We start from the raw sequence: 14,158 nt of genomic DNA, 5'->3' as shown, positions 1-14,158 counted from the left end.
AGTTGTTCGCCCGGCCATGTCCGATGTAGTACAGTCAACCCACAAACCAAACGCACAGCATGAAACAACCTTTCATACACCGTCTATACAAAGACCCACACCTGATGTACAGTAGAGAGCCAAGGACCATGGCAGGAAACAGTACTACACTGCTTGAGCAACAACAATAATCATTTAAAAAGACAAAAAAACTTTCCTATGGAACAGTAAGTGCAATGTGCTTTGTTTTTATATTGACTGAGAACAAATGATATATATTTTTTAAAAAAGAAATTAAACGTCACACTGAAAAGGTTTGCGGAATAGCGAAAGGAGCAGACGAAAAACATTAAAAACGAATAGACTCATAAAGAGAATCAAACATGCAATGAGAGGTCTGATCTGTAGATTTCCATAATCACTTCCTCAGCCCCTAATTTGTGCTCTGACCATGCAAAGCTCAAACAAACTGCATATTTGGCTGACTTAATAGAGCAATTCTCAATGACCTTGAAAGGAATACTGTCTAATATATCATCAGTTTTAGCCCATGTCAATTTCAAATATCTTTTCTTTTCCTGTAATTTATTGATTTCATTTACATATCAAGACTCACTTGTTAAATTAGCGTATTTGTGTTGTTGATGTTGCCATAGAGAACACACATGGGTCAAAGATTATGTTTGGTTGCATTGATTGGGTACAGTTTGTTATTTTTCTTCCATTATTTAATTAGTTGCAGTTTTTACAGTGTATGCAGATTTTAGACTTAGTTAGACTTTTTAATTTCAATCAAACTGTGTTCAATTGTGTTTGTAAAAGTCTGTGGTAGCTTTTGTTGCAACATAAAATAATTTAAACAGAAAAAATTCAAAATAGCGCCAACAAACTTGTATTATTTGGGCGACTTTAAGCTTGTAGTTTTAACTTATTGTTAACTTAAAAACTATTTATTATGATTATTATTATTGCCTCGTATAAAGTATGTTTTGTGTATATTTATGGTTTATTTCATTATATTTGCAAGTTTAAAAGATTTTAAGTTTGCCAAAATTGTGGTTACACCATTTCGTTTCTTAAAAAGGGGGACAAATAGAAAAACAGCTTTAGAAGTACGATTTGGAAACGTTCTCCATAGTCAAAGAATGCACTGCTATATTTAACTAATTGAAGTGTATAAACATACATGCTGTGTGCTAGATGTTATGCCTTTACTGCCTGTGTTCTGTTTGTCTTGTTAAATGAAAATCTTTTAATTATTTAATCTAATCACAGTCTTGTTTTTTCAACCACTCTGTCAACCCCTGAGACATGGGACAGCCCCTGTAGCGAGGCTTTGGCCCACTTGAGGGTCCAGCAACTAGCCAGGAACGGAGGGGATGTCCTAGGTTTGATACGCTCACAAGATGCTTTCCTGTTTATGCTGATGGGCTGACTTCTAAAAAAAGATATAAATGGTTCTGTTTCTGTAAACGCATTGTAATACTGAGATCATCTGTATCTATTTCAATATCAATGTCTGCTATTGAGAGATGTTCTTTAGCGCCAAGATGCATTTGGAAACCCAGCCAAGAGCTTCGGCGAAATATTACACAGCTCAGAAAAAGCTGCAGGAAGGTTTTCTTGGGAGTCTCTAGGGTAGTAAAGGGGTGAGTGGTCCTTCTGTTTCTCAACCAACTGTATTTTGTGTCTATTTATTTAGAAGAGGGGACGCAGTAACTTAGTGATGTTTTTCTTACATTTTCCTGGAATGGTAGAACAAATCAAAGGTGAAAATGATCAAAAACAGTTCTGCTGACACCAACGTCAGCGGAAGAAATACAAAATCTCATACTTCCAAACATGACCAAATGAACAATGTCAAAATTTAACAAAGAAAAAAAAAATAAACCTTTCAGTTTAGTCTAGGATATTTATTACTGGGATTTCAGCTGAAGACGCTTGAAGACTTTTTCATGGAATTGTTTAATTATTTGTACTTTACATGCCAGAAAAAAATAAAATAAAAGTTACAAATATTGAGTGACCCAATTTTTATTGACTGTCAAAACGATACTGTTGAGAGTTACGACGAGATGTTGCGGATCAACTGATATAGGGTACTAAGTCAATATCACTGCATAGAAACAAAAGAACTACTGTATTCTATTAACCCTGTAAGGATGTGAAATCATGTGAATGTGGCTCTGATTAAACACTAACCTAGTGGGACTTGATATTGCCAAACTGCTAACATCTTGCTAACAGCTAATGTTATAGTTTTTAACAGAAATCAGTTCTTTGCTGCTCTGAAACAGTAGTTTTCGATTGCTGCATGATGCAACTTGCTATGTAGGCTACTGTTTAAAAGCAGCAAAGAAATGATTTCCAGGAAAACTGCTGTTACATAAGTGTGAAATACTTCAAAGTTTATAAATGAATCAGGCCTCTGTCATATTTTATCTGTGCATTGGCCTGCATATTTTCCGATACGTGATCCAGCATTTTAAGAAGTATCAGAGGCATTTCTGATACTGGTATCGGTATTGGAAAAATTCAAATTATGACCAAACATTTCTTTCAATACCAAGTTGTTTTGTTATATAATAGGTCTTTTTATAAGTAGGCAAATATTTTAAATCCATTAAATAAATGCCTACATTGAACTATGCTAAATGGTTTGAGAGTATGAAAGAAAGGATGGACTATAATCGTTGCTTTAAATATATTCTTAGGTTTCTAGACAGCTCCTCCTACTGTGGTATTTAAAGCTATGTTTTAGAAGTATGTTTAATTAATACTACTGAAATTAATTAAAGGCACATGCTATTGGCACCCAGGTGCCCATGGCCAACAATGCTATCTTCACCTGCCAATGTGGCTATTTGACACTTACGCGAACATGAACGGGTCTGTTCAGGTATTCAGCTAAAGTTTAGGTACACAATGTGCATTTAGCAACTTTATCCTTGAAACTGAAAATAAAAAATCAAGTCTAAAGAATACAATCCATTGTTGACTCACAAAGGACTCAAACCCCAGTCTTATCTGTGAAAGTCCCCTAATCACTTAACTCAATCATCCGACCTCCTCCACAGACTGTGTTGCTACGTCACCTGATTTTCTGGTAGTACATTGTGAGTTTTTTCTTCTAAATGTACCACTATAATCTCAGACAATATCCAAGATTAGCTACTACTAGCCCAGACCATGACCTCTTTGTCCTAACCCTAACATATTGTAGGGATGGGTGTGAATAGGCAAATAGCTGCAGTGTGACTGTTCTTACCCTAGATGCGAATAATCTAAAATAGCATGCACCTTATTCAGAAGCCACCAGTATTCATTGACAGCTAAATTATAAGATAAATAACTTTTATCTGGAGTTAAAAAAACAGACACAAGTTTGTAACATGATAAAATGTACTTTATTTGAAATCAATGGAATGACTACATTTGACACAAATCAGAGAAACAACACAACAGGTACAGTGGAAGCTGGATGTGTAGACAAGGTAACTACTCATTGGAATTTCCATCGTTTACTCTCAAATGTTAATTGGCGCCAAGGTGGTGCTGCTCACAGCATGGCAACTTCATGTTGCTGCAGTGACTGTGGTCCCTCACGAACAACCTGCAAGAGTGAGCGCAAACACATTCACTTCAGTGGCTTGTTAGCTTAAGTCATGACTTCCTATAGGGAAGGGCAATTCAGTTGCAATTAGTCCCTGGAGGAGTTTTTTTCCAATGACTGTGCATTTACACCAGTGATGTATCCACTTCCTGTGTTATCTTTGAGTCAGCACATTTGGGGTTAGATGCTTATTTAGGTCCATGACACATGAAAAAAAAACCCTAATTCTGTTGTTTCAGGCACTCTCACCTCCACAATTGCTTAAACAGACCAAAAGTCATCCACTACATCATTATCATAAAGCTCAACTTAGTTCGGGACCCTGTCTACAATAACACCATCAATCACAGCTACTATAATACTCTAGACTCTGAGTTTAAAACACCAAACCCATTTGAAAAGTTAAATAAGTTACAGTAGCCTATTATGATCCTTGGTTATTTCAAGGGAAGCTACACCTGATATCTATTCACTCTGTGCAGCATCAGGCCTGAGTGATTCTATCATTTTTCCAACCCACTTTAGATGACACCACGCCCACCTCTGCATCACAAAAGCTAGCTGCCAGACATCAAGGCCCGATGATTGGCTGCCAGCCTACTGCTGTGGCAAACAGGAAGTCGGCTGCTGGCTCAGAGAGGTGTCTTATAGCTGGACGCCTTGTGAAAAAGCACAGCTTGAGTCCATCAGTGGCTGTGAACACCACCCTTGCCAAAAACATTGAGGAACTCTAACCTCTCTCATCCCTCTCCTTAGAAGCAGGACGTTGGATTTCGATGCCTCTCTACCTCCGTTATGTAACTGTCTTGATCACATGTGTATATGTCTCCCCTGTGTTCGCCTGTTTTTACAAACAGTGGCTGGCTGATTTCTACTTGGTTCAGCTGTGAAGCGAAATTTTGCTGACTTTCAACCAGCTCTGTCATCACAGTATGTGTGCAGATGAACAGTTTTCGGCTTTTTCCTAAAATGCCACCAGAACCCAAGGCTCCCTGCTCATCTGCAACAAAAGTTCAATGGAACTCCACCATACACACTGTCCACACTGCAATGATACAGAGGTGGTTGAAAATCAGCAGTTTCCCTTTAACTACCCATATTGCTATTTTCCAAGCTACTATAGCTGCATATTCCACTTAAATGGACCCTCAGGGGCAAGATGACACCCTGACTCCCTGCCGGTTCACTAGATATCTTCTAGGTTCCTAGAATGGTGAGGGCAGGACCCAACCTACTCTCCTTCTGATTAATACTCGTTGCCTTCATTGGTTGGTTTGGTTAGGTTTAGGCATGACGAGTGACACTGATAATGGTAAAAAATATCAGGGTAAGCCAGTCAGAGGCAAAGAAGGGCAGGTCAAGCCTTCACCATCCTAGGGAAAAGAAACTCAATGCCGGACAAGCACACTTTCTGGCTTTGTAGTCTTCGAGCGGCAGGGAGTGAGGTGGAGGGACCGTGGGGTACATTCAAGGGTTGGCTAGTTAGCTAGCTCTGTCACTAACGCTGGCTAGCAGTAGGCTGGCAGACAATTATCAGGCCGTTCTTCATGCAAAAGTGGGCGAGGTTACATCTAAAGTGGATTGGAAAAATGATAGCTGCAGCTATAGCAGTCTATAGCAACAGTAACAGTGATATTACAGAGATGCGCAACATAAAGCATGCTATGACTATGTAGTATGAAATGCTTTCCATTTAAATTAATTTTACAGACATATTTAGTGAAAATGTCATGAGGTGCAAATGGCTGAACTGTCACAAACCTCTAAAGATGTCTAAAGTTAAGATGTCTGCAGTTAAGGGTGGATGCAATACTGTACCAGTAAGAGAATACATTACAATGTTGTTCCTCCAGTTTATCCAAAGGAACAGCTTTCACCCATATACTACATGAATAAATTCTTATCATTCATTTACTCTTAGTCCTCTATCAACTTAACAACTACCATGATCTCAAATAAAGTTGCCATTACCTTGCTCTTGTTCCTGTCTTGCTGTTCTTCTAAAGGGAAGCTGTGACTGAACAGGGGATTTCCTTTGCCTGAAAATGCTGCAACGCTAACCCTCCACATGCATTTGAAGGTGTCTACACCATTTAGAAATGGACACTGTAGGTGCAGTAGATTTTCTGTTCAAAAAAACAGACTGTTCTACACAGTCTTGGCCCAATTGTAGGACCAATTTAAGACCCTACAGGGGAAAAGATGTGGTCCTGCAGCAGACCATACTGTATGTGCCCTCACACTTAACAGCGTGAGATTGTCTCAATTCATTTTAAAGGTTTTCCAACTAACACAGACAAGTTAGAACTACTCACAAATCAAATGGATCTAGAGCTCTTCGTGCCCATGAAGCGCTGCATCCAGGCTTGGAGGCTCCTGGCAGACAGCAGGGCTGGTAAACTCCATTAGGTACTCGCAGCGACTGGGCTCTGAGGTAGATGTCACAACTGTCTCCTTTCCACATGTTAACTTAATCTGAAAGACAAAGGATATGTTTTTTCTGTGCTCTGCCCGACGAGAAACATTAAAGGATTGAAAAACCAGGAGTACAAACAGATCAAGTCGGGGCTAACTGCCTGAGACTCACCGTGGTAGATCTGTTAGGGCCTTGCCAGCACCCTGTTCCATGTTCATACTTCATCACAGAGTAGATGTTATCCTCAGGACCTGCCCATTGTCCCCATGTTCTGTGGCGCACAAGTGATGAAAAGCATGGGACAAGTCAAGTGTGTAAAAAAATAACAGCATATTACACAAAACAGTAAGAAACAACATAATATATTCTCTCACCCGAGGTTAGTTTCTGATCCACCATACTTGGGTTTCTGGGAAACTCTGTTGAACGGACAGAGCCTGTAGATGTACCTGAAAGCAAAAGATGAACTTAGTCTTTCAGAAGTAGGAACTTACAACAAACTAGAACATTTCTTGAGAATATTTTGACTGTGTGCCTGATACTTGTTTGCATCCCAATATTAATATTACAAGTACTAAGGCCACATGTATGCATGTCAGTGAGACAGAGAAAATACAATGGTTGAGCAAAGGCCACTGTCAAAACAGGTATATACAGGAAGTACATGTTAATACCATTAGTAAGACCTGGGTTGACTAAAGCCTCAATTATGGTAGGGCACTTGACACTTTTGATGAGTGTTGCTTTTTGACGGAAAAAAGTGTTGCATGATATTCTTCTTTGAATTTTCCTATGTTGCAGACAACGTGAAATTTTGTTGTGCAATGTTATTGGTGGTGTTACTATGATCACCGTTGAGTTAGTAGTTTTCTATCCACAGCGGCCAGTCAAGCTGCCTTCACCAGGCTGACTGACTGCAGACAATTACTCAACCAAAATAATTTTCATGGTGGAACCATGGCAAGAGATCAACAGTGTTTGTATTTATTGATTTTATTTCCCAGCCCGCCGTAGAGAGTGAGGGGAATCTGCAGCTCGCAGACAGACTGGGAGCTGATCAGTCAATGTAGATATGGTTAATAAATGAAAAACACATACACAGCAGGGTATCTGTGTAATTTAAACAGCTGTCTGTGCAGATTACGCTTCACTAAACGCGACGGAAATAGACTCAGATCGTAAAAACGTGGGGGGGGGGGGGGGGGGGTCTTGTTGCTATGGAGACAACTCAAAACCTTTAGCTTAAACATAAATTGAAAATTGTGCGCGACTGTTTAATTTCTCTCGGGCAACACTCATCAAAAGTGTCAAGCGGCCAACCATAAATCAGCCTTTACAGCTGTGCTGAGCTACCGTGGAGCTGCTGTTTGACAAGTCTTGCAAGGAGAGGACGAAACAGCTGACATTAAAAACGGTTTCATGAGAGGACCCAGCATGGATATTACACTGGGAGTTAAGCGGTCTAAGTAGCCAGACGCTGAATGTACTATTTATCCAGGTGTACGTGAAGCACCATGGGTGATCTTCATCCAAAATACTCTCTCAACTCAAACACTGAGTCAGAATGAAGAAATAGCTTTTACTATGAGTACCACAAGGCTTCACTGAAGATGCTGATATATAATGTTTCCATACATTTTCAAATGTAGGAGCTGTCAATCGTTAAATACTCCCATCATTTCTGTATTTGAGGTAGTAGTAGCAGGAATAGTGGTAGTAGTAGGTTTAGTAGGCATGGCAAAAAAAAAAAAACATACGGAAGATGGAGAATAAGAAGAAATAAGTACAGTGAACAGCAACCAGTGTGCCTTTTGCTTGCACATCAGACACACAGAATAATTAAACAACACAAGTCATATATTTTTTTTAAGTCAGAGTGTGTACATACTCGCTAGTTGTCAATTCATAACACTGGCTGTAGAGGTAGGCAAACTCAGCATTGGGTCCAAAGTCAAAGGAGATTTCCTTTTCAAGGTTCCTGCAGACAAAAAATAAAACAAATCCAAAATGTAATCTTTCTTGTTACTAACAACACACTGATTGTGCAACAAAATAATCCACTGCAGCTGTTGGAAGTTGCAGCTGTGGTAACAAACACTGATTGCCTTATTGGCAAAGGCATATTCTTAGTACTTACTTAATCTGATCATCAACTTCCCGGAGAACTCTCTCAGCCTCATCGAATGCATCCCTGGCTTTCTGAGCAGCTGGGAATCAGATGCCAAAATTTGAATACACCCTTTAACTAAGCTTGGTTCAAACCCATACATACATGTAAGCAAATGTACACACATACACACACATATACATAAAGTGTGAGCCACTCATGCCCTCCTGTTGATGTTTTTGATGAGAAATTTCTGTCATTTAAAAGCAACACATCTGTTAAATGAATCACATTGTCCGTCTAATTAACTATTTATTTGCACTACCAGAAAGACTGATGAGTTTCAAGTTAGCACATTAAAATTCAAACTAATAGGTAAGCAGTCACATCTGTGCTTTTTTCCTCTTAGTATTTCACAGCGTGACTCATTTAATCATAGCCGAGGACTGGCTGAGTCACTCACTTTTATACACACGCTTACCATCAATGAGGCCCTGCGTTTCTTCGTCGTAGGGTGGCATAGTCCCCTCATCATCGTCATCCTTCTTTTCTTGGGTCTGCATCGTAGGAGGGCTCTGCATATCAAACACAGAGAAAAAAAAATGACTCACTAACATAAACTTGAGTGCCATCCAGCAGAAGTTTTAAGGTGAGAAGGAGAAGTGGGCTTACCTTATAGTCTTCATCTTGGTCATCATCTTCGTCCTCTTCGTCGTCGTCCTCTTCTTCATCTGGGATGTCATCTTCAGGGTACGGCTCGGAGTCATTGTCGGAGACTGGCTCCCTGATCTCCTCCTGTGGAGTCTCTGCTGGTGCTGGAGTGTCTGCACTGGCCTGATGCCAAGAAAGCTGCAATTTTAGATGAGTCGAGGCTTTCATACACCGAGCTTACTGGAGGAATAATCCTGTTCTTACCTCTGATATGTACTTGTCTTTGATGTTATTCCAAATAGACTCAAATGCTACGGTGTCCACTTTGTCTACTCCTCCCAATAGTCCCTACACAAACCAGAGACAATATTCACATTTTGATATGTTCAGCTCCTTTAGATGTGCAACCATCTTTGAAATACTTATATTTATTGATAACATCACTTTAACATCAGGAACACTTAAAAATATAATTTACCAGAGCCTCTGCTTCTGTGAATGAAGCATCTGAATCTGGGTCGAGCTCCAAGTGGGACTGAAGCTCAGCCACTGAGACACTGAAACAAACACACCAGTAAATCATTCACTGAGTCGTAGTAACAACAAGGCCAACTACAGCAACACTGAATTACAATCATATTAATGATCAGCCAAAATGTACACATGAAAGGCATGAACATACAGTCTGTTAATAATCCATTCTCAGACACTTTTGTTCAGAAAAAAAGGTGGTCGCTATAGCATTTTAATGGTCCAGTTTGTAGGATTTAGGGACATCTACTGGCAGAAACAGTATATAATAGTCATACCTGTGTTTTCATATCACCTAAATTAGGACGCACTGTGTTTTAGTTACCTTAGAATGAGCTGTTTGTACCTACATAAGGAGCAGGTCTAAACCTGCACACTGAACCTTTAAGTCTGCTGTGTGGCAGCACTTTGAATAAACAATGAATAACATACAGAGCAACAAGACAACTTAAAATAAATATGGCTCCAGATTTACAAATGCCGTATTTCTTCTCTGCACTACTTCACTTGACTTTGCTCTTAAAGCTGTCTCTGATAAGCTTTACAACACGGCCTTCCCTCATTATGGGTGCTAATAAATCTGGAGGGTGCTGATACTCACAAGCCATCTGCATCGTCATCCAGTTCAAGAAACACCTCAGCCATTCTAGCCTTGTCCTTCTCCATTTGGAGAACAGCCTTTTGTTCTGAATCAGAAATTACATTTTTGAGTCATTAGAGATTCTGATCACACACACACACACACACACACACACACACACACACACACACACACACACACACACACACACTTTTTGACAGAATTTACACTTTAGGTTTAAATGTCTTGTATCAGGGAAGTTTTCTGAGTGCTACTAGTGTACTGGTAAGTGGTATCAAGGAAACTCAGGCTTCTAATATAGAAGAATCATGTTGAATTTTGGTGAAATATGGTACCAGCAGCAAACTCTAGTTCGTTTATTTTTCCTACATAAATCATATTCACTCAGCTGTCACTCCATGTTTTATCCCTGGTCATCCACGCCTCACCTGCAGTGGCTCTATGCCCCCCCAGGAGGCCCCACCATACAGTTTGAGAACCACTGGTCGAGCTAAAAAAAATATCAATAAAACTGTCTATACTATCTGTAATGTGATGCTCTGTACAAACGGTAGATGGTGATATGCTTTCACATCCTAATTTACCTTCCCAGGCCTTCAGATGGCGCTCTTTGGCTTCTTTCTCTGGCTGCTCTGCGGTCTCCTTTACAGTTCTCAGAGCCTCCACCTTATCTTCCAGTTCTTTCTTACTGGCCTGAACTTCTGCATGTTTGGCCTGTTGAGACAATTTTTTTTTTAAATTAAGCAATCTACACAATACCGACATATATATGGAATGCCACTAAATTTATGAAACACTGTCATTCGAAAAGGCAATATGGAGGATAAACAACAGTGTGCCACAAATAAACTCACCAACAACTTGGAAGACTTGGCATCTTTTGTTACTCTAAAATTAGCTGAATTGTTTGTTTGTGTTTTACAAGAGACTTCAGATGGCCAGCATCTATTTTCTGGATGTGAACCAGGCCTATTCTGAGTGAGTGAGTGGGGTGTGCTTAACATTAGGTTACTCAAACTACTGCTTTTATTTTTCTGTGTATAGTTAGCAAAACATTGGTGGCATAACTAGATATACAATGATTGTGTTGACACCTTTAAATGTCTCTACTGAAGTGTCAGTATTTCTATATAAAAACAAATTTGATGCTGCAATAATCCATGTTTCATTGCTCTGGATCTTGATTATTATTCCTGCAAATACCAAAGGTTTTCTCGTTATTCGCACCTTCTTATCCTCAAGGCCTCTCTTGGCCTCTTGGATAAGTTGCTGTTTCAGCAGAAAGCCCTCCTTCGCGATCTCTGCCATCTTCTGCAGGCTCTCCCTTTCTTTGCGCCCCATCTCCCTGCAAATAACACAAGACATACTCAACAAAACAAAACATTTAACATCTTCTTTCATCTTTCACTGGGGAAATCAAGTTTGGACTGTGAGGCATGCACAAGTTATTAGAGTTATAATCCAAAAACATTCCCACCTGCAGGTGTTCTGACAGGCAGCACCACTATTGTACTCATCTGTTGTGTCACAGCAGTCTGTACAAAAGACATAGACATTAAACAACATCCTAACTGTACAACACACCTGAAAAGAGATAGTCAGCACCATTTAAAACTCTTACCACAGATTCCGTCATTGATGCGAGAGGATGGGATGAAGCCTGGTCGGTAACCTGCATTGGTGCAGTGGAAGCTGCCATTGGGACAAGCGGCAGTGCCTGCAAATAATTGTGATGTCAGATATAAAAACCGCTGCTTGATATCGTCAAGACCTGGCATTGTGAGAATCATACCAACTAACTAGGCCTCCTATACATTTATTAGCAACTATTTTATTTGATTCAGTGAACTGTGGGAAAAAAATAGCACTAGACAGTAGTACAGGAATTTTCAGCATGCAGGATATACGCACCTGGCTCATCAGAGCCATCCTGGCAGTCACAGTAGTCATCATTCACTCTGTCAAAGGAAATAGTGCGGGAGCCATCCAGGCAAGTAAAAGGTTTGCCCTCTTCATAGAACTGCCGCTCTTTACAGATTGAACAGAAAAAACAGGTCAGTGCCATGACAGCTTTTAAAGTCTCTCTAAGTATACATGTATATATATAAGAAACTGTATATAATGTTTATCTTCTTACACTTCAGTCTATTCTAATTTGAATATTTAAATATATGTTAAGATAAGATAAGCCATAATCGATCCCCAGAGGTAGGTCAGGTGTCGTAGCAGCACAAACAAAGAAATAAGCAGAAATAAATAGAGAAGTGAACAATAAAAATAAGAATAAATAAGAGGTCTACACTGCTAGTATAAAAGCAGAGGTGAAAACACAAACTGTGCAAGAGCAAATAAAGACAAAGTTATGAGGTTAAGTCAAAGAGACAACTTACAAGGTAAAGTGACACGATATGATTAATAGCAGTGGGTATAGTAACAACATACACCCAAATAATACAGAGTAATTAAGTAATGATATTTAGTGCTGTCTGTGTTAATATAGCAAAACAGAAATATAGTATATGATGTGGTAAGACATGATGTATTAACATTGTATGGTATGGAATATAAGATACAGTATAGTAGGAGCGATATGTTGTGTGTGTGTGTAGTGTGTGTGGGCTATGACTTACATACTATTGTGCACCCTTGTGTTGTAAAATGACAAATAAATGAACAGTGTAAAACTCCAGAGACCTAATTGTGAACTTTCACCCCAGAGGAAACTGTGCTAATGGATCGGTCTTATTGGTTGTAATTAAATCATAAATGCTTACTTGACAAGGGGACACCGCGAGGTCGTTGGACTTCCACTGCTGAGACTCCCACACTCAGCAACAGCAGCAGGTACTGACAGGGCATCATGATTGCTCCACACAGGGTCCGGATACAGGAAGATTAAGATACACTGGAACCGCCTCAACCACGCACAACCTGCAGAGTAATACAGGAAGCACTCTGTAACAACCGATAATCTTGTACAATACAAAAGCGACAAAGCTACATCAAGTATCGACGCTTTTTTTCACGACGGTACACGACGACTTCTAATTAGTTAGCCGACAGCTAACAAATCAATGCTAACTAGCGCAATTAGCTATAGCTTTAGCTAAAAGCAACCCCTAAACTAATACGTAAATAAAAAAAACACCGAGACTACGTATGCCGTGACAATACTATCACAATACCTCTAGTATATACAGTTAAAAGAGTGGATAAAGACAAAGAAAACTTAAATTTATTTTTTCTTAGAACAAGCTAACAGCTAATCATTACCGGTCAAAACTCCGTCCAGTTCCGTAATGTCAAAGCGCATGCGTGTATCCCCACCCGCACTGTCTTGTTTCGCTCTGATTGGACGACGCTTTGTTTAGCCCCTGTGATTGGTGGAGAGCCGTGACACCCGTCTGAAGGAGAGGATTCTGGGGAGGATGCAGCCATCTCATGCCAGACAGGTGCAGGTAGTCATCACTGTTTATACTGTCATCCTTACACCATATTCAATATCAGCGAAAAAACTAACAAGTAAATAACGTTCAACTGTACAAATATTAATTTAAAACTGCACTATCATTTAAATGTATCTTAAAAATAGTACAAATGTCTTTAAAAATCAAGGGAAGGTGGCTGCAATACCTAGGTCATAATACAGTCTTTCTGGACTTGCTATAGATAAAAATAAGGTTACACTTCTAGCCCATTGAGTTATAAATTAATAATAATAATAATAATAATAATAATAATAATAATAATAATATTAATTTATTAGGTTGTATGCCTCTGCAAACCAGTCAAGTTGCACTTGCCTGTGAAAACATGGATGCTTCACACACATTTTCCCCCCTGGAAGCACAGAAGATTCATGCAATCAGCACAGTTCCAAGGTGGGCACCCAAAATTAGAATCACCAGTTCGGTATTAGACCAAATGTCTCCCCTTCTGCTCCTAAGATATGATATTGAGTAATGGCCAGAAAAGTGTTTTATGCAGAATATTATGATGTCACAGTAAAGTTGACTTTTGACCTTTTGGACACAACATGTCATCACTTCATCATTTCATCCTATTAGACATTTGTGTAAAAAGTTGTCATAATTGGTGTGAGAATTCTTGAATTATGGCCAAAAACATGTTTTGTGAGGTCACAGTGACCTTGACCTAATCTGATCTAATCAGTTCATTATTGGGTCCGAGTGAACGTTTGTGCCAAATTTGAAGAAATGATCTCAAGGTGTTCTAGAGATATTGCTTTTACGAGAATGA

General features: G+C 39.4%; 1 protein-coding gene across 1 annotated transcript; it reads right to left on the bottom strand.

Moving 5' to 3' along the window:
- Positions 1-3,363: 3,363 nt before the first annotated feature.
- prkcsh (PRKCSH beta subunit of glucosidase II) lies at positions 3,364-13,224 on the bottom strand. The gene is made up of 18 exons (XM_033643694.1): positions 13,172-13,224; positions 12,673-12,829; positions 11,810-11,926; positions 11,520-11,615; positions 11,376-11,433; positions 11,126-11,243; positions 10,483-10,612; positions 9,899-9,983; positions 9,245-9,323; positions 9,031-9,114; positions 8,788-8,949; positions 8,597-8,690; positions 8,146-8,215; positions 7,897-7,986; positions 6,383-6,457; positions 6,180-6,279; positions 5,908-6,067; positions 3,364-3,592 (listed from the first exon to the last, which is right to left on the bottom strand). Exons 2-17 carry the CDS (start codon positions 12,758-12,760, stop codon positions 5,921-5,923), a joined length of 1,593 nt encoding a protein of 530 aa, XP_033499585.1. The 5' UTR covers positions 12,761-12,829; positions 13,172-13,224; the 3' UTR covers positions 3,364-3,592; positions 5,908-5,920.
- Positions 13,225-14,158: the final 934 nt, after the last annotated feature.

This window comes from Epinephelus lanceolatus, chromosome 18 (assembly GCF_041903045.1).
Source record: "Epinephelus lanceolatus isolate andai-2023 chromosome 18, ASM4190304v1, whole genome shotgun sequence".
NCBI classification, from domain to species: Eukaryota; Metazoa; Chordata; class Actinopteri; order Perciformes; family Serranidae; genus Epinephelus; species Epinephelus lanceolatus.
Note: the sequence above shows the minus strand (reverse complement) of the source record. Positions and strands in the feature narration are given on the sequence as shown.

Coding starts and splice junctions, on each gene's coding strand:
- prkcsh (XM_033643694.1), bottom strand. CDS start 12,760: ATGATGCCCTGTCAGTACCTGCTGCTGTTGCTGAGTGTGGGAGTCTCA. Junction 11,927..12,672: donor TCGCGGTGTCCCCTTGTCAA/GTAAGCATTTAT, acceptor CAATCTGTAAAG/AGCGGCAGTTCTATGAAGAG. Junction 6,068..6,179: donor GCCCTAACAGATCTACCACG/GTGAGTCTCAGG, acceptor TTTGTCTTTCAG/ATTAAGTTAACATGTGGAAA.